The sequence below is a fragment of the Bombina bombina genome, chromosome 4 (assembly GCF_027579735.1).
Source record: "Bombina bombina isolate aBomBom1 chromosome 4, aBomBom1.pri, whole genome shotgun sequence".
NCBI classification, from domain to species: Eukaryota; Metazoa; Chordata; class Amphibia; order Anura; family Bombinatoridae; genus Bombina; species Bombina bombina.
In genome coordinates, this window is record NC_069502.1 from 170,973,670 (window position 1) to 170,999,751 (window position 26,082).

The following is a 26,082-nucleotide window of genomic DNA, read 5'->3' on the forward strand; positions in this document are numbered from 1 at the left end:
TAGTCTGGGCAGCTCTCATTAAATATTTATGGACATACTGTTTATATACACACCAGACCCTGCCAATAAAGAACCTTACATACAATGTCATAAGGGGGCCTGTGATGAGTTCCTAAGTTATTACTATGGTTGAGAGAGTGGTGTGGAGCCCTCTGCTTATTTATGGGGTGCCCGCGCAACTCTCTTTGGTTCAAAGTATTAGTTTAAATCCTTCAATCTATGTTTGTATGCTTTCTTTTTGTATGTATACTATAGAGCGTCAACTTAGAGTCAATGTTATTATGTTATGTTGTATAATTGAATTGAGTCATATATAAATATTTATCAATAAGCCGGCTTACGGCATATTCCCTTCAGTTAAACCTTTATAAAGGCGAGAGGGTCTATTAGAGACTTGGTGTTTTTTATTTTGCTTCAATACAGAACTTAAAACCTTTTCTGCACTGGGTCCACGCCCCTTAGCAAAACCAATAGTTCCCTAAGAATCAATAGCCCAGTACTTTTCTGTACGCTTTAGCTAATCAATATCTAATACTGGGAATTGCATATTACCTGTTTGTATAGCTCTGTTTACCTGTGCTACCTAACCCACATACCCTCTCCCACCCTCCTTCTCCCCTCCCTCCTTTTTTTTTTTTTTTTCTTGTCGTTGTTACAGAATGTCTCCATTTAGCTGCACACCAAGGGTATGCCCCCTGAGGCTCTTGTCTATAAATGTGAAAGGACTTAATAGCCCTGGCAAGAGGTCTATAGTCACTAGGGAACTACACAAATCAAAAGGTGATGTAATTTTCATTCAAGAGTCCCATTTTGTTAGGCACAAAGAGCCTAAATGGCATAACCATAGGTACCGACCGCTTTTTTCTCATCAGGACCAGGTAAGCAAAATGGAGTGGGTATTTTGATTCATCAGAGCACACCCTTTCAAATACAAGAAGTGGTTAAGGATAAGGAGGGGAGGTATATCATGGTGATAGGTTTATTACACGGTGCTCAGACAACTTTGATTAACGTATATGCCCCGAATGTAGCGCAGCACGTATTCTTTAAGGCTGTCTCGAGCAAAATGTTAGAACACTCCAAAGGGGTTACGATACTGGGAGGGGATTTCAACACACCTCTTAACCCTAAACAAGATACCTCTAATGGCCTCTCGAGTGTATCACATTCCATTCTAAAACAAATCAATGCAATATTAAAGAGCCACTTACTACATGACATCTGGCGTACACTGCACCCGACGGACTCAGAGTATACATTTTATTCTAGCCCACACAAAAAGTACTCGCGAATAGATTTCTTTTTTACTGACTCACGGGGGATAGCATTTGTTCAGAGGAGCAATATAGCACCAATTACATGGTCTGACCACGCCCCAGTCTCTTGAGATGCTTTGGCCTGACACTCCAGCAACCTCCACCACATGGAGACTAGATGATACGCTCCTGGACTGCCCGGTAGTTCTAGGAGACATCAAAACTCAGATGACAGACTATTTTGACATAAATATGACAGAGGAATTGCCTCTGACCACAATATGGGAGGCACATAAAAGTGTTATTCGAGGTCATCTCATCAAACACAAAGCTAGAACTCTGAAACAAAAGACTGCCAAATACAATGACTTGCTATGTGAGATCAAGACTTTAGAAACAAGGCACCAGAAAGACCCACTTAGCTGTGATATTGAGACCAAGCTAACTCAAGCTAGGTTAGATTTTAGACGGCTCCTTCAGGATGAAAACCAAAAGATAGCGACATGGCTTAAGCAGACATACTACGAAGGAGGTGATAAAGCGGGCAAACTATTAGCTAGGACGCTTAAAAGAAACCAGTTAAAATCATACATATACTCAATAAGGGACGACAGGAACAGGGTACACTACACAAAGATAGTACAGGCGTTGCAGAGGTGTTTCGCTCCTACTACAGTGATCTCTATAACCTTAAATCAGCAGCCGGTGCTCTCCCTATAGATGAGTCTCAACAGCGCCAACAGTCGCTGAAATATCTTAAAAACACCCACCTCCCCTCTCTATATAGAGAAGCGATAGATTTCCTTGAAACACCCTTAACTCAAGATGAGATACGGGATGCCCTTCAGAGCCTTCCAAACGGGAAATGTCCTGGCCCAGACGGGCTAGGAGCTAAATACTACAAGACCTTCCTGACGGAGCTCTTGCCACACCTCCAGGCCCTACTAAATTCGCTGCCGGAGTCGGGGACACTGCCGCCAACCATGCTAGCTGCTTACATCACGGTTCTCTCTAAACCGGGGAAGCCACTTGATAAACCTCAGAGCTATAGGCCAATCTCGTTATTGAATACTGACGTAAAGATCATAGCGAAGGCCTTAGCAAACAGAGTGAACAAGTTCTTGCCTGATCTTATTGCGCTGGACCAGGTGGGCTTTGTCCCCGGGCGGGAGGCACGGGACAATACCCTTAAGGTGGTGCAATTGATGGCACACTCTGAGCAAAGGGGGCTGCCGCTCACCCTCCTTTCCACAGATGCTGAAAAAGCGTTTGATAGGGTGAGTTGGCAGTTCCTAAGATGCGTTTTGGAGGGGATGGGCTTTGGTTGTCGTTTTCTCAAGATGGTATTAAGTCTCTACTCTACGCCGAATGCCTGAAGCAGGGTTAATGGCTTACTTTCCGGTCTGGTGCCAATTACTAATGGGACCGGGCAGGGGTGCCCCTTATCACCCCTTCTCTTCGCTATATCGGTAGAGGCGCTGGCATGTAACATTCGCAATAACAGTCAGATCAAAGGATATTCTCTAAATAACAGAGAATACAAAATAATAATGTATGCTGATGACTTATTATTTACATTAACTGATCTAGAATCCTCAATACCAGCCCTACTAATGGAGTTTGCTAGATACGGGGAGGTGTCTAGTTTTCTTCTCAACGCCTCCAAATCAGAGATCCTGGGGGTCAACTTGCCCTTGTCCGCCAAACATTGGCTGACGCTTCATAGCCCATTCCTGATAAATGACAAACATCTGAAATACTTGGGGATCTTCCTAACGACATCCCAGACTGTCCTTTTCGAGGCCAATTATGGGGCCCTTAAACAGGCTATTGAGGGTGACCTTTCCTCCTGGAAACATAAAACTATTTCATGGATGGGGAGGATAAATGTAATTAAACTGAATGTGCTCCCCAGACTACTATATTTATTCCAGACTCTACCCATCCCACAACCACGAAATTTTCTCAAAACACTTCAGAGTTTAGTAGAGGAGTATATATGGAGGGGTGTTAGACCTAGGATCAATAGGGCGACAATGTCTCTCCCTAGGGACGCTGGCGGCCTGAGTCTCCCGGATCTGGAGTTATATAGACGGGCTGTGATTTTGCAAAGAGCAGTCGAGTGGTGCCGGAACAGCCCCCAGAAAGACTGGGTCAAAGTTGACAGAGATATCTTACAGGTTGGGGACCTGGCGCCACTCCTTTGGACTGGCGTTAAACACAGGCCAACGCAGATACATACCTACCCTTTACTGGAAGAACTTTTTGTTGTCTGGGACAAGGGGATTAGGGTGGATACTCATGTGTCGGCTCCATACTCCCCCTTGACACCGATTTATGGGAACTCGGAGATGCCTCTGCGGGCCCGTCCGATACTAGACCAAATCACAATTTTCCCTAACAGAATAACCACTTTCACAGTGGCAGGACGGGTTAAGACTAGGGAGGAGTTAATAGCAGAATATCCAGAGGATTCTTTCCCCTGGTTTGAGTATTTACAGATAAGGCATTATATCAATACTCTTAAGTACAAGTCACAACTCTTGAGGGACCTCACACCGTTTGAAACCTTGTGTGCTAACCAAACAACAACCAAACGCTTGGTTTCGCTAATATACACCTTACTAATGCGCCCGCCAGATTGCCCCCTCCCAAGCTATGCCAGGATGTGGCATAAAGAATTGGGTTGTGTTCTGATGAGAGAGGAATGGTTGCGGATTTTCCGAACCACTAAGAGTATTTCAGTTTCAGCACGAATACAAGAATCTCAGTTTAAATTGTTAAGCAGGTAGTACCTCCCGCCGGCCAGGTTGAGGAAGATATATCCAAGAGTCTCGGATAGGTGCTGGAGAGCCTGCTGCGAAAAAGGCACCTTGGTACATATTTGGTGGGACTGCCCACTACTGAAGGACTTTTGGTCTGCAGTGTGGGAAGAAATTCAGGGCATTCTAGACTTAGAGATAGCAAAGACGCCGGAGACCTTACTGTGTCACTTACCCAACCGCATACAGAACCCTATGAAAAAGACCCTTTTATTGGTGATGTTGACTGGGGCAAAAAATTTGATTCCACTTCGGTGGAAGACGAATCAGATTCCCACACTTCACGACTGGAGACAGAGTGTAAATAACACGCTATTGCTTGAAAAATATCACTACTTTAAAACTTCTAGGATGGCTGAATATGAGGAGATCCTTCATATGTGGGAGAGACAGGATACAGAAGGGTGATTACTTTAAGTACGAACGGTAGGGAAGGAGAACAGGAGTTTGGGGGACGTATGAGAACAAGATGGTTATTCTGTTTTTTTTTTTTTTTCTTTCCCCTCCCCTCCCCCCCCCCCCCCTGCCATACCCCTCCCCCCGAGAGGCTCTTATGGCCAACAGGGTGGTGGACCTGGAGATTTAGATCATTACCTCTACACTGAGTTATAACCCCAGTTCTTATGTTTTGACCTTTGATCTGAAACTAAATTGTGTGTTTTTTGTATAATGAGATCCTATTTAAAGACTTATTTCACGATATAGAGGTGGAGAAAAGAAGAAAATGTGTAGTAGAGCTATATAAGTGCTGTAAGTTTCAAGGCAAATGTGATCAGGAAAAATTATTTGTCACTATATAATATTATTGTCAGGGTCTGTGGACCAGAGAACTCTCGGCCGACATGTCTGGTGGCCATGATGTGACTTTAACAGTTTGTATTTTTGCCTATTGAGGCTTGTGTATCTTGTTTATATTTTCAATAAAGCTCTTTTGAAAGAAAAAAAAAAAAATGTATGCTTACCTGATAAATGTCTTTCTTTTGCGATGTACCGAGTCCACGGATTCATCCTTACTTGTGGGATATTATCCTTCCCAACAGAAAGTGGCAAAGAGAGCACCACAGCAGAGCTGTCTATATAGCTCCCCCTTAACTCCACCCCCAGTCATTCGACCGAAGGCCAAGGAAGAAAAAGGAGAAACTATAAGGTGCAGAGGTGACTGAAGGTTTTAATAAAAAATACCATCTGTCTTGAATAGACAGGGCGGGCCGTGGTACATCGCAAAAGAAAGACATTTATCAGGTAAGCATAAATTTTGTTTTCTTTTGCATGATGTACCAAGTCCACGAATTCATCCTTACTTGTGGGATACCAATACCAAAGCTTTAGGACACGGATGAAGGGAGGGACAAGACAGGAACCTAAACGGAAGGCACCACTGCTTGCAAAACCTTTCTCCCAAAAATAGCCTCCGAAGAAGCAAAAGTATCAAATTTGTAAAACTTTGAAAAGGTATGGAGCAAAGACCAAGTCGCAGCCTTACAAATCCGTTAAACAGAAGCATCATTTTTAAAAGCCCATGTGGAAGCTACCGCTCTAGTAGAATGAGCTGTAATCCTTTCGGGAGGCTGCTGTCCAGCAGTCTTATAAGCCAAACGGATGATGCCTTTCAGCCAAAAGGAAAGAGAAGTCGCCGTAGCCTTTTGACCCCTACGCTTTCCAGAATAGACAACAAACAAAGAAGATGTTTGACGAAAATCTTTGGTTGCCTGCAAATAAAATTTCAAAGCACGAACCACGTCCAAGTTGTGCAACAGACGTTCCTTCTTAGAAGAAGGATTAGGACACAGAGAAGGAACAACAATTTCCTGATTGATATTCCTGTTAGTAACAACCTTAGGTAGGAACCCAGGCTTGGTACGCAAAACCACCTTATCAGCATGGAAAACAAGATAAGGCGAATCACATTGTAATGTAGATAGTTCAGAAACTCTTCGAGCTGAAGAGATAGCAACAAGGAACCAAACTTTCCAAGATAAAAGCTTAATATCTATGGAATGCATGGGTTCAAACGGAACCCCCTGAAGAACTTTCAGAACTAAATTTAGACTCCATGGTGGAGCAACAGGTTTAAACACAGGCTTAATTCTAGCTAAAGCCTGACAAAAAGCCCGAACATCTGGAACATCTGCCAGACGCTTGTGCAACAGAATAGACAGAGCAGATATCTGTCCTTTTAGCTGACAATCCTTTCTCCATTCCCTCTAGGAGAAAAGACAAAATCCTAGGAATCCTGATTTTACTCCAGGAGAAACCTTTGGATTCGCACCAAAAAAGATATTTACGCCATATCTTATGATAGATTTTCCTGGTAACAGGCTTTCGAGCCTGAATCAAGGTATCTATGACCGACTCAGAGAAACCCCGCTTTGATAGAATCAACCGTTCAATCTCCAAGCAGTCAGTTGCAGAGAAATTAGATTTGGATGCTTGAATGGACCTTGAATGAGAAGTCCATGGTGGCAGAGATGACATGTCCACCAGGTCTGCATACCAAGTCCTGCGTGGCTACGCAGGAGCTATCAAAATCACTGAAGCTCTCTCCTGTTTGATTCTGGCAATCAAACGAGGAAGGAGAGGAAATGGTGGAAACACATAAGCCAGGTTGAATGACCAGGGTACTGCTAGAGCATCTATCAGTACTGCCTGAGGATCCCTTGACCTGGATCCGTAACGAGGAAGTTTAGCGTTCTGATGAGACGCCATCAGATCCAATTCTGGTGTGCCCCATAGCCGAACCAGTTGAGCAAACACCTCCGGATGGAGTTCCCACTCCCCCGGATGAAAAGTCTGACGACTTAGAAAATCTGCCTCCCAGTTCTCTACTCCTGGGATATAGATCGCTGACAGATGGCAAGAGTGAGCCTCTGCCCATCGAATTATCCTTGAGACTTCTATCATCGCTAAGGAACTCTTTGTTCCGCCCTGATGATTGATATAAGCCACAGTCGTGATGTTGTCCGACTGAAACCTGATGAATCTGGCCGAAGCCAGCTGAGGCCATGCCTGGAGAGCATTGAATATCGCTCTTAATTCCAGAATATTAAATCGGTAGGAGAGCCTCCTCCCGAGTCCACAAACCCTGTGCTTTCAGGGAATTCCAGACTGTACCCCAGCCCAGAAGGCTGGCGTCTGTCATCACTATAACCCAATCTGGCCTGCGGAAACACATTCCCTGGGACAGATGATCCTGTGACAACCACCAAATAAGAGAGTCTCTGGTCTTTTGATCCAGATTTATCTGAGGAGATAAATCCACATAATTCCCATTCCACTGATTGAGCATGCATAGTTGCAGTGGTCTGAGATGCAAGTGAGCAAACGAAACTATGTCCATTGCCGCTACCATTAGACCGATTACATCCATACACTGAGCCACTGACGGCCGAGGAATGGAATAAAGAGCTCGGCAGGTGGACAAAATCTTTGATTTCCTCACCTCTGTCAGAAATATTTTCATGTCCACCGAGTCTATCAGAGTCCCTAAAAATGAAACTCTTGTGAGGGGGGAAAGAGAACTCCTTTTTACGTTCACCTTCCACCCATGAGATCTTAGAAAAGCCAACACTAAGTCTGTGTGAGACTTGGCTAATTGGAAAGTCGACGCTTGAATTAGAATGTCGTCTAGATAAGGCGCCACTGCTATGCCCCGCGGTCTTAGAACCGCCAGAAGGGACCCTAGCACCTTTGTGAAGATTCGTGGCGCCGTGGCCAACCCGAAGGGAAGAGCCACAAACTGATAATGCTTGTCCAGAAAGGCAAACTTGAGGAACTGGTGATGATCTTTGTGGATAGGAATGTGAAGATAGGCATCCTTTAAGTCCACGGTAGTCATATATTGACCCTCCTGGATCAATGGTAAGATAGTCTGAATGGTCTCCATCTTGAAAGATGGGACTCTTAGGAATTGGTTTAGGATCTTGAGCTCTAGAATTGGTCTGAAAGTTCCCTCTTTCTTGGGAACCACAAACAGATTGGAGTAAAACCCCTGCCCCTGCTCTGCTTTTGGAACTGGGCAGATCACTCCCATGGCAAAAAGGTTTTCTACACAGCGTAAGAACGCCTCTCTTTTTGTCGGGTTTACAGACAATTGAGAAAGATGGAACCTCCACCTTGAAGTAGAATCCTTGAAATCTAGAAGGTATCCCTGGGTTACAATTTCTACTGCCCAGGAGTCCTGAAGGTCTCTTGCCCAGGCCTGAGCAAAGAGAGAGAGTCTGCCCCCTACTAGATCCGGTCCCGGATCGGAGGCTACCCCTTCATGCTGTCTTAGTGGCAGCAGCAGGCTTTTTGGCCTGTTTACCCTTGTTCCAAGCCTGGTTAGGTATCCAGGTTGGCTTGGATTGAGCAAAGTTCCCCTCTTGCTTTGCAGCAGGGGAAGAGGAAGCGGGACCACCCTTGAGGTTTCAAAAGGAACAAAAATTATTTTGTTTGGTCCTTGATGACCTTTCCCTCCAGTAATGTCTGAAATGATCTCTTTCAGTGCAGGCCCAAATAGGGTCTTACCTTTGAAAGGGATGGACAAAAGCTTAGATTTAGATGACACATCAGCTGACCAGGACTTAAGCCATAACGCTCTACGCGCTAAAATGGCAAAACCTGAATTCTTTGCTGCTAATTTAGCAAGATGAAAAGCGGCATCTGTAATAAAAGAATTAGCTAACTTAAGAGCCTTAATTCTGTCCAGAATATCATCTAGTGGAGTCTCCATCTGAAGAGCCTCTTCTAGAGTCTCAAACCAAAAGGCAGCTGCAGTGGTTACAGGAACAATGCACGCTATAGGTTGAAGAAGAAAACCTTGATGAACAAAAATTTTCTTTAGGAGACCCTCTAATTTTTTATCCATAGGATCAATGAAAGCACAACTGTCTTCAATAGGTATAGTTGTACGCTTAGCCAGAGTAGAAACAGCTCCCTCCACCTTAGGGACCGTCTGCCATGAGTCCTTTATGGTGTCAGATATGGGAAACATTTTCTTAAAAACAGGAGGGGGAGCGAACGGAATACCTGGTCTATCCCACTCCTTAGTAACAATGTCCGAAATCCTCTTAGGGACCGGAAAAACATCAGTGTAAACAGGAACCTCTAAATATTTGTCCATTTTACACAATTTCTCTGGAACTACAATAGGGTCACAATCATCCAGAGTCACTAAAACCTCCCTGAGCAATAAGCGGAGATGCTCTAGCTTAAATTTAAATGCCGTCATATCTGAATCTGTCTGAGAGAACATCTTTCCTGAATCAGAAATCTCTCCCTCAGATAGCAAATCCCTCATCCCTACCTCAGAACATTGTGAGGGTATATCGGATACGGCTACTAAAGAGTCAGAAGGCTCAGCATTCGTCCTTAACCCACAGCTACTGCGCTTCCCTTGCAACCCAGGCAGTTTAGATAAAACCTCTGTGAGGGTAGTATTCATAACTGAAACCATATCTTGCAAGGTGAAAGAATTAGACGCACTAGAAGTACTTGGCGTCACTTGTGCAGGCGTTACTGGTTGTGACACTTGGGGAGAACTAGATGGCAAAACCTGATTACCTTCTGTCTGAGAATCATCTAATGCCAAAATTTTATAAGTCAAAATATGCTGTTTGCAATTTAGAGACATATCAGTACAAGTGGGACACATTCTAAGAGGGGGTTCCACAATGGCTTCTAAACAAATTGAGCAATGAGTTTCCTCAATGTCAGACATGTTTAACAGGCTAGTAATGAGGCAAGCAAGCTTGGAAAACACTTTATTTAATGAAAAAAACACAATTTGCAAAAACGGTACTGCTTAAAATTGCTTCAAATTTTCCGAAATTTTAACAGTGTACCCACTAAGCTTTAGAAGGATTGCACCACAAGTAAATAAGCAATAAACCCCCAAATGAAAAAAACGGATTAATAAATGTCTAAAACCAGTAAATACCCCTGTTAGCACCTTGGCACAGCTCTGCTGTGGCCCTACCTGCCCTTAGGGAACAATAATATGAGGATAAAGCTTCGATTATGGCCCCAGAAGAGAATCAGGACCTCTGGAGAAGTTGCTTGCTGCTTGACTGTATAACTAAATGCGCAACTGAGGCGCGAAAATAGGCCCCGCCCACTGCACTCGATGTTGCTGGGGCCTACACAAAATCCAACAAACCTTGTTTGCAAGCCATGTAGGTTATAAAAACCCCAAATAAGCCAAATGAACCCTCAAACAAATGTCCCATCAGAATAAAAAACATTACTCCCAGAACACACAAACGTTTGCCCAATCTCTCATATACAAACTAAGTGCCCAAAAAAAAATTAGCCCTTTATGCAAGCTAGTAATGCCTCTTATAACACTAGGATTACTGCTTACCGTTCCCCTAATGGGGATACTGTCAGCCTTTCTGAGTTAACACAGTCTCTGCAGAAAAAATGCTGTATAGCAAGAAACCGTTCCTCACACTGAAGTTATCCTGTACTCCTCAGCTTCTGTGGGAACAGCAGAGGACCTTAGTTACAAATGCTAAGACCATCATCCTCCAGGCAGAAATCTTCATTTATGTCCTGCCTGAGAATAAATAGTACAACACCGGTACCATTTAAAAACAACAAACTCTTGATTGAAGACAAAATAAAACTAACAGTTTAACACCTCTTTCACTTTACCCTTCCTGCTTAGAGCCGGCAAAGAGAATGACTGGGGGGTGGAGTTAAGGGGGGAGCTATATAGACAGCTCTGCTGAGGTGCTCTCTTTGCCACTTCCTGTTGGGAAGGATAATATCCCACAAGTAAGGATGAATCCGTGGACTCGGTACATCATGCAAAAGAAAGTATGTTTTTAACACCTTAAAGGGACACTGAACCCAATTTTTTTCATTTGTGATTCAGATAGAGCATGCAATTGTAAGTAACTTTCTAATATACTCTTATTATTATTTTTTATTCCCTCTCTTTCTATCTTTATTTGAAAAAGAAGACATCTAAACTTTTTTTTTTTTTTTTTTTTTTTGGTTCAGTACTCTGGACAGCACTTTTTTTTATTGGTGGATGAATTTATCCACCAATCAGCAACAACAACCCAGGTTGTTCACCAAAAATGGGCCGGGATATAAACTTACATTCTTGCATTTCAAATAAAGATACCAAGAGAATGAAGAAAATTTGATAATAGGGGTACATTAGAAAGTTTCTTAAAATTGCATGCTCTATCTGAATCATGAAAGAAAAAAATTGGGTTCAGTGTCCCTTTAAACAATATTCATCCATAGAAATACTGCTCCAGGAATAGCCTTTAAATATATGCTTTCTTACTTTTCCCCTCAAATTGTGATTTAGAATGTTTTCTTCAACTGATCAGTGGCAAGATCAAAATTTTACAACGTCATGGGTTTGCAAAGCATGGTGTTTTCATGACAGACCTAAAAAAAATGCCATCCTTTAGGTATCTTGGGAAACCTCCAAAAAGTATAAATGTCTAAAAGGGGCACACATAAAAAGGGATATAGAACCCAAAAAATATTTTGTTATTTAGACAGAGCATACGATTTTAAAAAATCTTCACATTTACTCCTAACATCAAATTTGCTTCAGATGGTATTTTTTGCCGAAGAGATGCCTAGGTAGGTGTCTGCAGCACTAGTTCACTGCATTTCAACAACAGATACCAAGAGAACAAATACATTTTTATAGAACTAAATTAGTAAATTGTTTAAAATGACATGCTACTTGGAAGGGTCTCTGAAAAATCAGACAGCACCATAATATATGATACAAAAAAGAGCAATAATAGAAAATATGTATGCTACTAGGCACTTTTTTCTCTCTACCTTCTTCTACCCCATAAATAACTGCACAAACTGCAGCTTCTACCTCACATAACCTTTCAATACTGTCATTTATTTAATAGAATGTTCTTCAAAAACAGCACTTGTCTGTAATTACTGGGAAACCAATTACGGAGTAGAAAAACCCGTTTGTCACTTTAACAACAGAAAGAGCAAACTCTGACCTGTGTTTGCATACATTTGAGAAGCAGAAGCCCCTTCTTACCAGTTTATAAAGGGCTGCAACTACCCACTCTTCTAGTTTAACAAGAAACTCTGGCTATGGCACAGTCATTGGAGATCTGTGCAGTCAGCAATATCCACACACTAACGAGGTTGCTGAATAGTTTATGCATAGACTGAGCTGCATGATTTTGCTCCAGGGGTTATTTAATGAACCACAGACAACAATCCAACTGAAAAATTCCATTTACTACAACTGTACGTTTCTCAAAATATCTGCTAGAGATGCCCCGGAAACGGATACATTAAAATTAAATTTAACTAAACCAAATATAATATAGATGAAAATGTATTTACCGTTTTTTTTTTTTGTTTTTTTTTAAATATGCTACACTTACATACTCTCTTACATACATATTATCTGTTAACACACCCAGCCAGATACTGTGGCAACCTCTGTCCAGAAAGCTATGGACTCCAAACCAATCTACAGTCAATAAGGGAGTAATTCATGGAAGGATGCATCAAAGAAGACAGTGGCAAGCATGCTGGGTAGTGAAGAGACTTTCAGAGATACAGGTAAAGTACCTTTTTATGCCCATGTATGCCCCTTTATATGTGCTTTTCTGTCTCAAAGCAACCAAAACTTGAAATTTGCCAGTACCAGGGAAAGCCTTTATTCAAAACAAATTGGTAGGAACTATGTTTTCAGTTTGATATGTTCATATGTACAATGTGGGCATCTCTTTCTTTACTACTGTTTTTTTCATTTGGTTGACATATCGCATTGTTTTTATAATAATGATTTTAACACAGTTTACTTCTTAGTCACCTTAACTTTGTAGACTCTCTATATAAAAAGGCAGAATTTGCACAGCAGCATGAAGGGTAGCACCAAGAAATTTTAAAACTTTAACAAAAGTGAAATACCTGGGAGTTATGGACAACGAACATGTTTTGGTATAAATAATAAGAGGAGGAAAATTCTGTATTAATGTTTTTTTCTTCCTACCAGTATGTGAATTCAGATAGTTGGTAGGCTATGTTTATAGAATCAATCATAAGAGTTTAGATAAATGATGATGTTAAATTAAAAGGGGACTTATGAAAAACACAGAATACAGCAATTGGTAATGTGTCATCCTAAATACATCAAATTATCTGCCAGTTATATAGTCTATCGGCAAGATTACGAGTTGTGAGTTAGGCTTAAAAAGCAGCGTTAGCCGGTCCTAACGCTGCTTTTTAACGCCCGCTGGTATTATGAGTTTTGCAGGTACAGGTGTACCGCTCACTTTTTTGTCCAGACTTGGAAATCCGGCAAATCCACTTACGTAAATTGCGTATCCTCTTTTTTTCAATGGGACTTGCATAGCGCCGGTATTACGAGTCTGACAAAAAGTGAGCGGTACACCCTCTCCTGTCAAGACTGGTACCGCATTTTAAAGTCAGTAGTTAAGAGTTTTACACTACAACGCCGTAGCATAAAACTCTTAACTAAAGTGCTAAAAAGTACACTAACACCCATAAACTACCGATTATCAGGTAAGCATAAATTATGCTTTCTCTTGTAAGATGTATCGAGTCCACGGATTCATCCATTACTTGTGGGATACCAATACCAAAGCTTTAGGACGCGGATGAAGGGAGGGACAAGACAGGGACCTTTAAACAGAAGGCACCACTGCTTTAAGAACCTTTCTCCCAAAAATAACCTCCGAAGAAGCAAAAGTATCAAATTTGGAAAATTTGGAAAAAGTATGAAGCGAAGACCAAGTTGCCGCCTTACAAATCTGTTCAACAGACGCGTCATTTTTAAAAACCCATGTGGAAGCCACAGATCTAGTAAAATGAGCAGTAATTATTTCAGGAGGCTGCTGTCCAGCAGTCTCATAAGCCAAACGGATGATGCTTCTCACCCAAAAAGAAAGAGAGGTAGCCGTAGCCCTTTGACCTTTCCGTTTACCAGAATAAACAACAAACAATGAAGATGTCTGACGGAAATCTTTGGTTGCTTGTAAGTAAAATGTTAAAGCACGAACCACATCAAGATTGTGCAATAAACGTTCCTTTTTTGATGAAGGATTAGGACACAAAGAAGGAACAACAATCTCTTAATTGATATTCTTAATAGAAACAAAACTTTCCAAGATAAAAGCTTAAATATCTATGGAATGCATGGATTCAAAAGGAACCCCTTGAAGAACCTGAAGAACTAAATTTAAGCTCCAAGGCGAAGCAACCGATTTAAATACAGGCTTAATCCTGACCAAAGCCTGACTAAATGCTCGAACGTTTGGGACATCTGCTAGACGTTTGTGTAGTAAAATAGACAAAGCAGAGATTTGTCCCTTTAGAAAACTAGCTGATAATCCCTTCTCCAAACCCTCTTGGAGAAAAGACAAAACTCTAGGAATCCTAACCGTACTCCAAGAGTAACCTTTGGATTCACACCAATAAAGATATTTGCTCCAAATCTTATGATAGATCTTCCTGGTGACAGGCTTTCTAGCCTGAATCAGGGCATCAAGGACTGACTCAAATAAACCACGCTTTGCTAAAATCAAGCGTTCAATTTCCAAACAGTCAGACGCAGAGAAATTAGATTTGGATGCGAGAACGGACCCCGGATTAGAAGGTCCCACCTCATTGGCAGAGTCCATGGTGGAACCGAGGACATGTCCACTAGGTCTGCATACCAAGTCCTGCGTGGCCACGCAGGAGCTATCAGGATCACCGAAGCTCTCTCCTGCTTGATTCTGGCAACCAGACGTGGGAGGAGAGGAAACGGTGGGAATACATAAGCCAGATTGAAAAACCAAGGCACTGCTAGAACATCTATCAGCACCGCCTTGGGATCCCGAGACCTGGACCCGTAACGAGGAAGTTTGGCATTCTGACGGGACGCCATCAGATCCAAATCTGGCGTGCCCCATAGCTGAATTAGCTGGGCAAACACCTCCGGATGAAGTTCCCACTCCCCCGGATGAAAAGTCTGACGACTCCCAGTTCTCTACTCCTGGTATGTGGATCACTGATAGATAGCAAGAGTGATCCTCTGCCCATCAAATTATTTTGGTAACTTCCATCATCGCTAGAGAACTCCTTGTTCCTTCCTGATGATTGATATAAGCTACAGTCGTGATGTTGTCCGACTGAAACCTGATGAATTTGGCCACGTCTGAAGCGTATTGAAAATCGCTCTCAGTTCCAGAATGTTTATCGGAAGAATCGATTCCTCCCGAGACCATAAACCCTGAGCTTTCAGGGAGTTCCAGACTGCACCCCAGCCTAACAGGCTGGCATCTGATGTTACTATGAGCCACTCTGGCCTGTGGAAACACATTCCCTTAGACAGGTGGTCCTGAGAGAACCACCAGAGAAGAGAATCTCTGGTCTCCTGGTCCAGATGCAGTTGAGGAGAAAAATCTGCATAATCCCCATTCCACTGTTTGAGCATGCTTAGCTGCAGTGGTCTGAGATGTAGGCGGGCAAAAGGAACTATGTCCATTGCCGCTACCATGAGACCGATTACCTCCATACACTGAGCCACGGATGGCCGATGAATGGAATGAAGAACTCGGCAAGTGGTTAAGATCTTCGATTTTCTGACCTCCGTCAGAAATTTTTTAATTTCCACCGAGTCTATCAGAGTTCCTAGAAGGAAACTTTTGTTTGAGGGAAGAGAGAACTCTTCCTTATGTTCACCTTCCACCCGTGAGATCTCAGAAAAGCCAACACGGTGTCCGTATGACATTTGGCCAGCTGGAAAGTTGACGCCTGAATTAAGATGTCGTCCAGATAAGGCGCCACTGCTATGCCCCGTGGACGAAGAACCGCCAGAAGGGACCCTAGCACCTTGGTAAAAATTCTGGGAGCCATGGCCAACCCGAAGGGAAGGGCCAAAAACTGGTAATGCCTGTTTAGAAAGTCAAATCTGAGAAATTAATGATGATCTCTGTGAATAGGGATGTGTAGATAAGCATCCTTTAAATCCACGGTAGTCATATATTGACCTTCCTGGATCAGAGGAAGAATAGTCCGAATGGTCTCCATCTTGAAAGATGGAAATATGAGGAACTTGTTTAGAATCTTGAGATCCAAGATTGGTCTGAAAATTCCCTCTTTTTTGGGAACCGCAAACAGGTTTGAGTAAAATCCTAGCCCCGGCTCCTCTCTTGGGACTGGGCGGATCACCCTCATGGTAAATAGGTCTTCTACACAGCGTAAGAACGCCTCTCTCTTTGTCTGGTTTGCAGACAATCGAGAAATGTGAAATCTCCCCCTTGGAAGGGAGTCCTTGAATTCCAGAAAATATCCCTGGGACACAATTTTTAAAGCCCAGGGATCGTGAACATCTCTTGCCCAAGCCTGAGCAAAGAGAGAGCGTCTGCCCCCTACTAGATCCGGTCCTGGATCGGGGGCGACCCCTTCATGCTGTCTTGCTGGCAGCAGCGGACTTCTTGGGCTGTTTACCCTTGTTCCAAGTCTGGTTAGGTCTCCAGACTGACTTGGATTGTGCAAAATTTCCCTCCTGCTTTGAAGTAGAGGCAGTTGAAACGGGACCACTTTTAAAGTTCCGAAAGGAACGAAAATTATTTTGCTTAGCCCTTGTCTTAATTGATCTATCCTGAGGAAGGGCATGACCCTTCCCTCCAGTGATGTCTAAAATAATCTCTTTCAGTTCAGGCCCGAAAAGGGTCTTTCCTTTGAAAGAGATGTTCAAAAGCTTAGATTTAGATGACACATTGGCAGACCAGGACTTAAGCCATAACGCCCTGCGTGCTAAAATGACAAGACCTGAACTTTTTGCCACTAAATTAGCCAGCTGAAATGCGGCATCTGTAATAAAAGAATTAGCCAACTTAAGAGCCTTAATTCTATCCAAAAGCTCTTCTAAAGGAGTCTCCATCTGAAGTGCCTCTTCTAGAGCCTCAAACCAGAAAGCAGCTGCAGTAGTAACAGGAACGATGCAAGCAATAGGTTGAAGAGAAAAACCTTGATGAACAAATATTTTCTTCAGAAGACCCTCTAATTTTTTATCCATAGGATCTTTGAAAGCACAACTGTCCTCAATAAGTATAGTTGTATGCTTAGACAGAGTAGAAATAGCTCCCTCCACCTTAGGAACAGTCTGCCATGAGTCCTGCAAGGTGTCAGATATAGGAAACATTTTCTTAAAAACAGGAGGGGGAGAGAACGGAATACCTGGTTTATCCCACTCCTTAGCAATAATATTTACAATCCTGGAAAAACATCAGTGTAAACAGGAACCTCTAAAAACTTATCCATTCTACACAATTTCTCTGGAACTACTATAGGGTCACAATCATCCAGAGTTGCTAATACCTCCTTAAGCAATAAACGGAGGTGTTCAAGTTTAAATTTAAAGGCCGTCATATCAGAATCTGTCTGAGGAAGCGTCTTTCCTGAATCAGAAATCTCTCCCTCAGATAACAAATCCCTCACCCCTTCAGAGCATTGTGAGGTCATATCAGATACGGCTACTAAAGCGTGAGATAGCTTTCCTTGTAAACCAGGCAGTTTGGATAAAACCTCTGTGAGGGTTGTATTCATAACTGTGGCCATGTCATGCAAAGTAAATGAACCTGACGCACTAGAGGTACCTGGCGTCACTTGTGCGGGCGTTACTGGTTGTGACACTTTTGGAGAGCTAGAAGGCGAACCCTCATTTGCATCTGACTGAGAATCATTTAAAGCTCTATTTTTAAATGCTAACATATGATCCTTCTAATTTATAGACATATCAGTACATTTGGGACACATTCTAAGAGGGGGTTCCACAATGACTTCCAACATATAGAACAAGGATTTTCCGTGGTGTCAGACATGTTAAACAGGCTAGCAATGCAACAAGCAAGCTTGGAAAACACTTTAATCAAAGTAAAAAACACTTAGAAATAAAACGGTACTGTGCCTTTAAGAGAAAAAAGCTGCACAAGTTCTGCAAAACAGTGTAAAAAACAGTAAACTTAATGAAATTTTTACAGTAGCATCCTACAGCCTTAGTAACTTTGCACAACTATGCAAATAACCAATTAACCCCTTAATGGCAAAACCGGATTGAAAAAACATCAAAACCAGTAAAAAAGACTTTCAGCACCCTGCCACAGCTCTGCTGTGGCTCCTACCTGCCCTTCAGAACGATTTGTAGGGGAAAAAAAACCTCCTTTACAACCCTCAAACACAGCAGGAACCCTTGGAGAAGCAGTTGGAAGACTCAGAGAAAAAGAAAACTGCACAACTGAGGCCGAAAATAGGCCCCTCCCACCTCACTCGTTTTTTTGAGGCCTAGTAAAAGAAAACACCTGAGTGTTTTCTAAATAATTATGTGGGTTAAAAAACCCAAACACAAGCCACAATGACCCCCCAGTCCCTTACAAAAAACGTTTAAAATGCTTTCCTTTTGAAAAATAAAAACGTTTTTATCTTTTAAAAATGGTGTCACCAGTAACAAACAAACAAGCCCTTCAAGTAAGCTGAAACTTCTATGACTTTAATCAAAGTAAATCAAATGAAATACAGCTTACCCTTCCCTCATGGGAATATTACCAGCCTTTTCTAGAATTAACACAGTCTGTCTAGAAAAATATAGCCTGAACATACCTCATATGCAGCTTAGCATGCAAACTGTTCCCCCAACCAAAGTTTTTCCTGTACTCTTCAGCCCTTGTGAGAACAGCAGTGGATCTTAGTTACAAAGTGCTAAGATCATAATCCTCCTTGCAGAAATCTTCATCCCTTTTCTGCCAGAGAGTAAATAGTATGCACCGGTACCATTTAAAATAACAAACTTTTGCTTGAGAAAATAAAAAACTAACATTTTTGTCACCACACATTACCATTTCCTAGCAGTTAGAGTAGGCAAAGAGAATGACTAGGGGGTGGAGTTAAGGGGGGAGCTATATAGGCAGCTCTGCTGTGGGTGCTCTCCTTGCCACTTCCTGTTGGGAAGGAAAATATCCCACAAGTAATGGATGAATCCGTGGACTCGATACATCTTACAAGAGAAATATATACAATGCCCCAAAAAAAGGGGAAGTTATATAAAGTGCTGCTGTTTCAAAAGATAGTGCTGTACTATACAGCACTATCTTTTGAAACAGCAGGGATATGAACCACAGAAATTAGACAGGAGCTGGATTCCACCCAAACAAGTATCCAAGATACTTCTTTCATGGCTTGAGGACTGTGAGTCCCACCCTGATGATTGACATATGCCACAGTTGTGATATTGTCTGTCTGAAAACAAATGAACGATTCTCTCTTCAACAGAGGCCAAAACTGAAGAGCCCTGAGAATCGCACGGAGTTCCAAAATATTTATTGGTAATCTCGCTTCTTGAGATTTCCAAACCCCTTGTGCTGTCAGAGATCCCCAAACAGCCCCCCAACCTGAAAGACTTGCATCTGTTGTGATTACAGTCCAGGTTGGACGAACGAAAGAAGCCCCTAGAGTCATACAATGGTGATCTAACCACCAAGTCAGAGAGAGTCGAACATTGGGATTTAAAGATATTAATTGTGATATCCTTGTATAATCCCTGCACCATTGGTTCAGCATACAAAGCTGGAGAGGTCTCATATGAAAACGAGCAAAGGGGATCGCGTCCGATGCTGCAGTCATGAGACCTAAAACTTCCATGCACATAGCCACTGAAGGGAATGATTGAGACTGAAGGTTCCGACAAGCTGAAACCAATTTTAATCATCTATTGTCCGTTAGGGACAGAGTCATGGACACTGAATCTATCTGGAAACCTAAAAAGGTTACCCTTGTCCGAGGAATCAAAAAACATTTTGGTAAATTGATCCTCCAACCATGTCTTTGAAGAAACAACACTAGTTGATTCGTGTGAGATTCTGCAGAATGTAAAGACTGAGCAAGTACCAAGATATCGTCCAAATAAGGAAACACTGCAATACCCCACTCTCTGATTACAGAGAGTAGGGCACCGAGAACCTTTGAAAAGATTCTTGGAGCTGTCGCTAGGCCAAAAGGAAGAGCAACAAATTGGTAATGCTTGTCTAGAAAAGAGAATCTCAGGAACTGATAGTGATCTGGATGAATCGGAATATGAAGATATGTATCCTGTCAATCTATAGTGGACATATAATGCCCTTTCTGAACAAAAGGCAGAATAGTCCTTATAGTCACCATTTTGAAAGATGGTACTCTTACATATCGATTCAAAATCTTTAGATCCAAAACTGGTCTGAATGAATTTTCTTTCCTTGGGACAATGAATAGATTCGAATAAAACCCCAGACCCTGTTCCTGAAACGGAACTGGAATTATTACCCCTGATAACTCCAGGTCTGAAACACACTTCAGGAAAGCCTGAGCCTTTACTGGGTTTGCTGGAATGTGAGAGAGAAAAAATCTTCTCACAGGCGGTCTCACTCTGAAACCTATTCTGTACCCCTGAGAGACAATACTCTGAATCCATTGATTTGGGACCAAATTGATCCAAACATCTTTGAAAAATCTTAATCTGCCCCCCACCAGCTGAGCTGGAATGAGGGTCGCACCTTCATGCGGACTTTGGGGCTGGTTTTGATCTCTTAAATGGCTTGGACTTATTCCAATTTGAGGAAGGCTTCCAATTGGAAACAGATTCCTTGGGGGAAGGATTAGTTTTATGTTCCTTATTTTGTCGAAAGGAACGAAAACAGTTAGAAGCTTTAGATTTAGGTCTTTTATCCTGAGGCAAAAAAACTCCCTTACCCCCAGTGACAGTTGAAATTATTGAATCCAACTGAGAATTAAATAACTTATTACCTTGGAAAGAAAGAGATAGCAATCTGGACTTAGAAGTCATGTCAGCATTCCAAGATTTAAGCCAGAAAGCTCTTCTAGCTAAAATAACTAACGACATAGATTTAACATAAATTTTGATGATATCAAAAATAGCATCACAGATAAAATGATTAGCATGTTGGAGTAAGCGAACAATGCTAGACAAATCAGAATCCAATTCTTGTTGCGCTAGATGTTCCAACCAAAAAGTTGATGCAGCTGCAACATCAGCCAAAGAAATTTCAGGCCTGAGAAGATGACCAGCATATAAATAGGCCTTCCTTAGATAAGATTCAAGTTTTCTCTCTAAAGGATCTTTAAAAGAAGTACTATCTTCCGTAGGCATAGTAGTACGTTTAGCAAGAGTAGAGATAGCCCCATCAACTTTAGGGATCTTTCCCAAAACTCTAAAGAAACTGCTGGCAAAGGGTACAATTTTTTAAACCTTGAAGAAAAAATAAAAGAAGTACCAGGCCTATTCCATTCCTTAGAAATCATATAAGAAATAGCATCAGGAACTGGAAAAAACTCTGGAATAACCACAGGAGGTTTAAAAACAGAAATTAAACGTTTACTAGTTTTAATATCAAGAGGACTAGTTTCCTCCATATCCAATGTAATCAACACTTCTTTTAACAAAGAACGAATATACTCCATTTTAAACAAATAAGACGATTTGTTAGTGTCAATATCTGAGGCAGGATCTTCTGAACCAGATAGATCCTCATCAGAGAAGGGTAATTCAGTATGTTGTCGGTCATTTGAAATTTCATCAACTTTATGAGAAGTTTTAAAAGACCTTTTACGTTTATTAGAAGGCGGAATGGCAGACAAAGCCTTCTGTATAGAATCAGAAATACATTCTTTTAAATTTACAGGTATATCTTGTGCATTAGATGTTGAGGGAACAGCAACAGGTAATGAACTACATTTTCTGCATGTAAAAGTTTATCATGACAACTATTACAAACCACAGCTGGAGATATAACCTCCACAAGTTTACAACAAATGCACTTAGCTTTGGTGGAACCGTTATCCGGCAGCAGAGTTCCAACAGTGATTTCTGAGACAGGATCAGATTGAGACATCTTGCAAATGTAATAGAAAAAAACAACATATAAAGCAAAATTATCAATTTCCTTATATGGCAGTTTCAGGAATGGGAAAAAATGCAAACAGCATAGCCCTCTGACATAGAGAAAAGGCAAGAGGTATATAGTAATGGGGTCTTAAATAATGAAAATATTTGGCGCCAAGTATGACGCACGGCACAAACAGAAAAATATTTGTTGGCGCCAAAAACGTCCGGAAATGACACACTCGCGTCACAGAAGACGCAACCTTGTGAAGGACTCCGCGTCAACTAAAACGCTGGAAATGACGAAATTGCATCAACGAACGTAACTTCGCGCCAAAAAAAATCTTGCGCCAAGAATGACGCAATCAACTTTAGCATTTTGTGCCCTCGCATGCCTAATTCTGCCCGCAAATTTAAAAGATAGTCAATTTGAAAAAGACTACACCCCAGGTAAGAAATACATTTTTCCTAAAAAAACATTTTCCAGATATGAAACTGACAGTCTGCAAAAGGAAATATACTGAAAACCTGAATCATGGCAAATATAAGTACAATACATATATTTAGAACTTTATATAAATACATAAAGTGCCAAACCATAGCTGAGAGTGTCTTAAGTAATGAAAACATACTTACCAAAAGACACCCATCCACATATAGCAGATAGCCAAACCAGTCCTGAAACAGTTATCAGTAGAGGTAATGGAATATGAGAGTATATCGTCGATCTGAAAAGGGAGGTAGGAGATGAATCTCTACGACCGATAACAGAGAACCTAAGAAATAGATCTCCCGTGAGGAAAACCATTGCATTCAATAGGTGATACTCCCTTTACATCCCTCTGACATTCACTGTACTCTGAGAGGAATCGGGCTTCAAAAATGCTGAGAAGCGCATATCAACGCATGAAATCTAGCACAAACTTACTTCACCACCTCCATAGGAGGCAAAGTTTGTAAAAACTGAATTGTGAGTGTGGTGAGGGGTGTATTTATAGGCATTTTGAGGTTTGGGAAACTTTGCCCCTCCTGGTAGGATTGTATATCCCATACGTCACTAGCTCATGGACTCTTGCCAATTACATGAAAGAAAATATAATTCGTAAAACTGCTTTATTCTAAAAAAAAAATCTTACTCTAAGTGGGGTCAAAATCCTCACTACCCTCAAACTATGTAGAAACTGTCTGAGCAAAGTTCATTAAATATGTAAGAAGGAGAGGTGCCCAAGAGGGGGTTTTACTTGCGCCAAAAGGGTGAAAAGCAGTACAAATGTATATAACTGAAATATGTTACAAGAAGAATATGGGTGAGATTCATGGAGTTTTGGACACGTCATACAAATGATAAAAGTGATCTAAGGAAAAGAAGCATTAACAGAAATGTTTAAGTGCTTTTATTTACAGTAAACACAAATTCCTACAGAAAAATTCTAAAAACTGTGTTGAAGTTCAAATCAGAAACAAATACCAGGTGGCTTTATCACACTATGTTACCTTGTGACTATTCCACAACATAAAAAACCTGGAGATTCCCAATCTGAAAAACTCATACAATTGTGAAATAAAGTTAATATTAATATAATTTTAAACCACATACAAAACACTGACATATAAATGCAATACAAAATTAAAATCCTATTTTAAACATGATTGGATACGGATTAAGTGGCATATGATAGTTTGTGGAAAAAAAGGTATATGAATTTGTCGCACATTAATTGCACTAAAAAGGTTATTTACCTGGTAAGTTGATTTCCATCATGTACTTCATACACAGAATATGAGGATGAAGAAAACATTTTTCTGTTATTTCAGGAAATCGTGGTAGGTCCAAAAATTTTCCAAGTGCAAGAGTTTTTTTCATTACATCTTCATAATCGGGAAAGGACTAAAAAATATATAATGTTCTATTATTATAACATAATTATACAGATTTTATTTTTTTATAAATATGTTTTTATATTTAAGATTTCCAGAGAAATAATACAACACTAGAAAAAAAATACTGCATTAGCATTCTACAATAAAAAAAGTTTTAGTAAATGTATTTCTATTGTAGAATGGCTAAATATTATTCTTATTTGTACAATATCATTTTAAAGGTATTCCCAAGGTCTATCTCCATTTACTTTTTTAGTGGTGGCCAATCAAATGTAGAAATTATGATGTCCAAAAATGTGCATTAGCTACGCACAAGCATAGAATTCTGTGAATACTAAACCCAATTTTTTTCTTTCATGATTCAGACAGAGACTGCAATTTTTGCAGCTTTCTAATTTACTCATTTTATCAAATTTTCTTCATTCTAAGAGCTGGCCTATTTTTGGTTCAGCACTTGTGTAGCGCTTGCAGCCACCAATTAGCAAGTGCTACCCAGGGTGATTATTTTTTAAATAAAGATACCAAGAGAACAAAGAAACTTTGATAATAGGAGTAAATTAGAAAAGTTGCTTAAAATTGCATGTTCTATCTTAATCATGCAAGAAAAAAAAAATGTGTTTAGTATCCCTTTAAGTGTCTTGCAAAAAAATATTTAAGAAATAAAATAAATATGTTTTTGTACTTATATACTACAAATATTTAGTACTAAAAGCTTTATGACATAAAATAATGATTGTGACTTTAACCCCTTAAGGACCAGACCATTTTTTCAATTTTATTACCCTTAAGGACCAGAGCTATTTTTAAATTTCTGCAGTGTTTGTGTTAAGCTGTAATTTTCCTTACTCATTTACTGTACCCACACATATTATATACCGTTTTTCTCGCGATTAAATGGACTTTCTAAAGATACGATTATTTTCATCATATCTTACAATTTACTATAAAAAAAAATGTATAAAATATGATGAAAAAATTGAAAAACACATACTTTTTCTAACTTTGACCCCCAAAATCTGTTACACATCTTACAACCACCATAAAACACCCATGCTAAATAGTTTCTAAATTTTGGCCTGAGTTTAGAAATACCCAATGTGTACATGTTCTTTGCAAGTTATAGGGCAATAAATACAAGTAGCATTTTGCTATTTCCAAACCATTTTTGTTAAAAATTAGCGATAGTTACATTGGAACACTGATATCTGTCATGAATCCCTGAATATCCCTTGACATGTATATGTATATATGTATATATATATATATATATATATATATATATATATATATATATATATATATATATATATATATATATATTTTTAGTAGACAACCTAAAGTATTGATCTGGGCCCATTTTGGTATATTTCATGCCTCCATTTCCCCGCCAAATGCGATCAAATAAAAAATATCGTTCACTTTTTCACAAACTTTAGGTTTCTCACTGAAATTATTTACAAACAGCTTGTGCAATTATGGCACAAATGGTTGTAAATGCTTCTCTGGGATCCACTTTGTTCAGAAATAGCAGACATATATGGCTTTGGCGTTGCTTTTTGGTAATAAGAAGGCCGCTGCGCACCACACATGTATTATGCCCAGCAGTGAAGGGGTTAATTAGGGAACGTGTAGGGTTAATTTTAGCTTTAGTGTATTTGACAACCCAAAGTATTGATCTAGGTCCATTTTGATATAATTCATGCCACTATTTCACCGCCAAATGATCAAATAAAAACAGAATTTATGCTTACCTGATAAATTACTTTCTCCAACGGTGTGTCCGGTCCACGGCGTCATCCTTACTTGTGGGATATTCTCTTCCCCAACAGGAAATGGCAAAGAGCCCAGCAAAGCTGGTCACATGATCCCTCCTAGGCTCCGCCTTCCCCAGTCATTCGACCGACGTAAAGGAGGAATATGCATAGGAGAAATCATATGATACCGTGGTGACTGTAGTTAGAGAAAATAATTCATCAGACCTGATTAAAAAACCAGGGCGGGCCGTGGACCGGACACACCGTTGGAGAAAGTAATTTATCAGGTAAGCATAAATTCTGTTTTCTCCAACATAGGTGTGTCCGGTCCACGGCGTCATCCTTACTTGTGGGAACCAATACCAAAGCTTTAGGACACGGATGATGGGAGGGAGCAAATCAGGTCACCTAGATGGAAGGCACCACGGCTTGCAAAACCTTTCTCCCAAAAATAGCCTCAGAAGAAGCAAAAGTATCAAATTTGTAAAATTTGGTAA

The 26,082-nt window shown here is 40.7% G+C and overlaps 1 protein-coding gene across 2 annotated transcripts in view; it reads right to left on the reverse strand.

Moving 5' to 3' along the window:
- The window catches only part of TAF1B (TATA-box binding protein associated factor, RNA polymerase I subunit B), a 316,787-nt gene that overhangs the window by 135,210 nt on the left and 155,495 nt on the right, over nt 1–26,082 (reverse strand). For both annotated transcript variants that reach the window (XM_053709699.1, XM_053709698.1), the window contains exon 9: nt 23,691–23,838. In XM_053709699.1, coding sequence (XP_053565674.1) covers nt 23,691–23,838 — 148 coding nt within the window. The remainder of the gene's footprint in view (nt 1–23,690; nt 23,839–26,082) is intronic.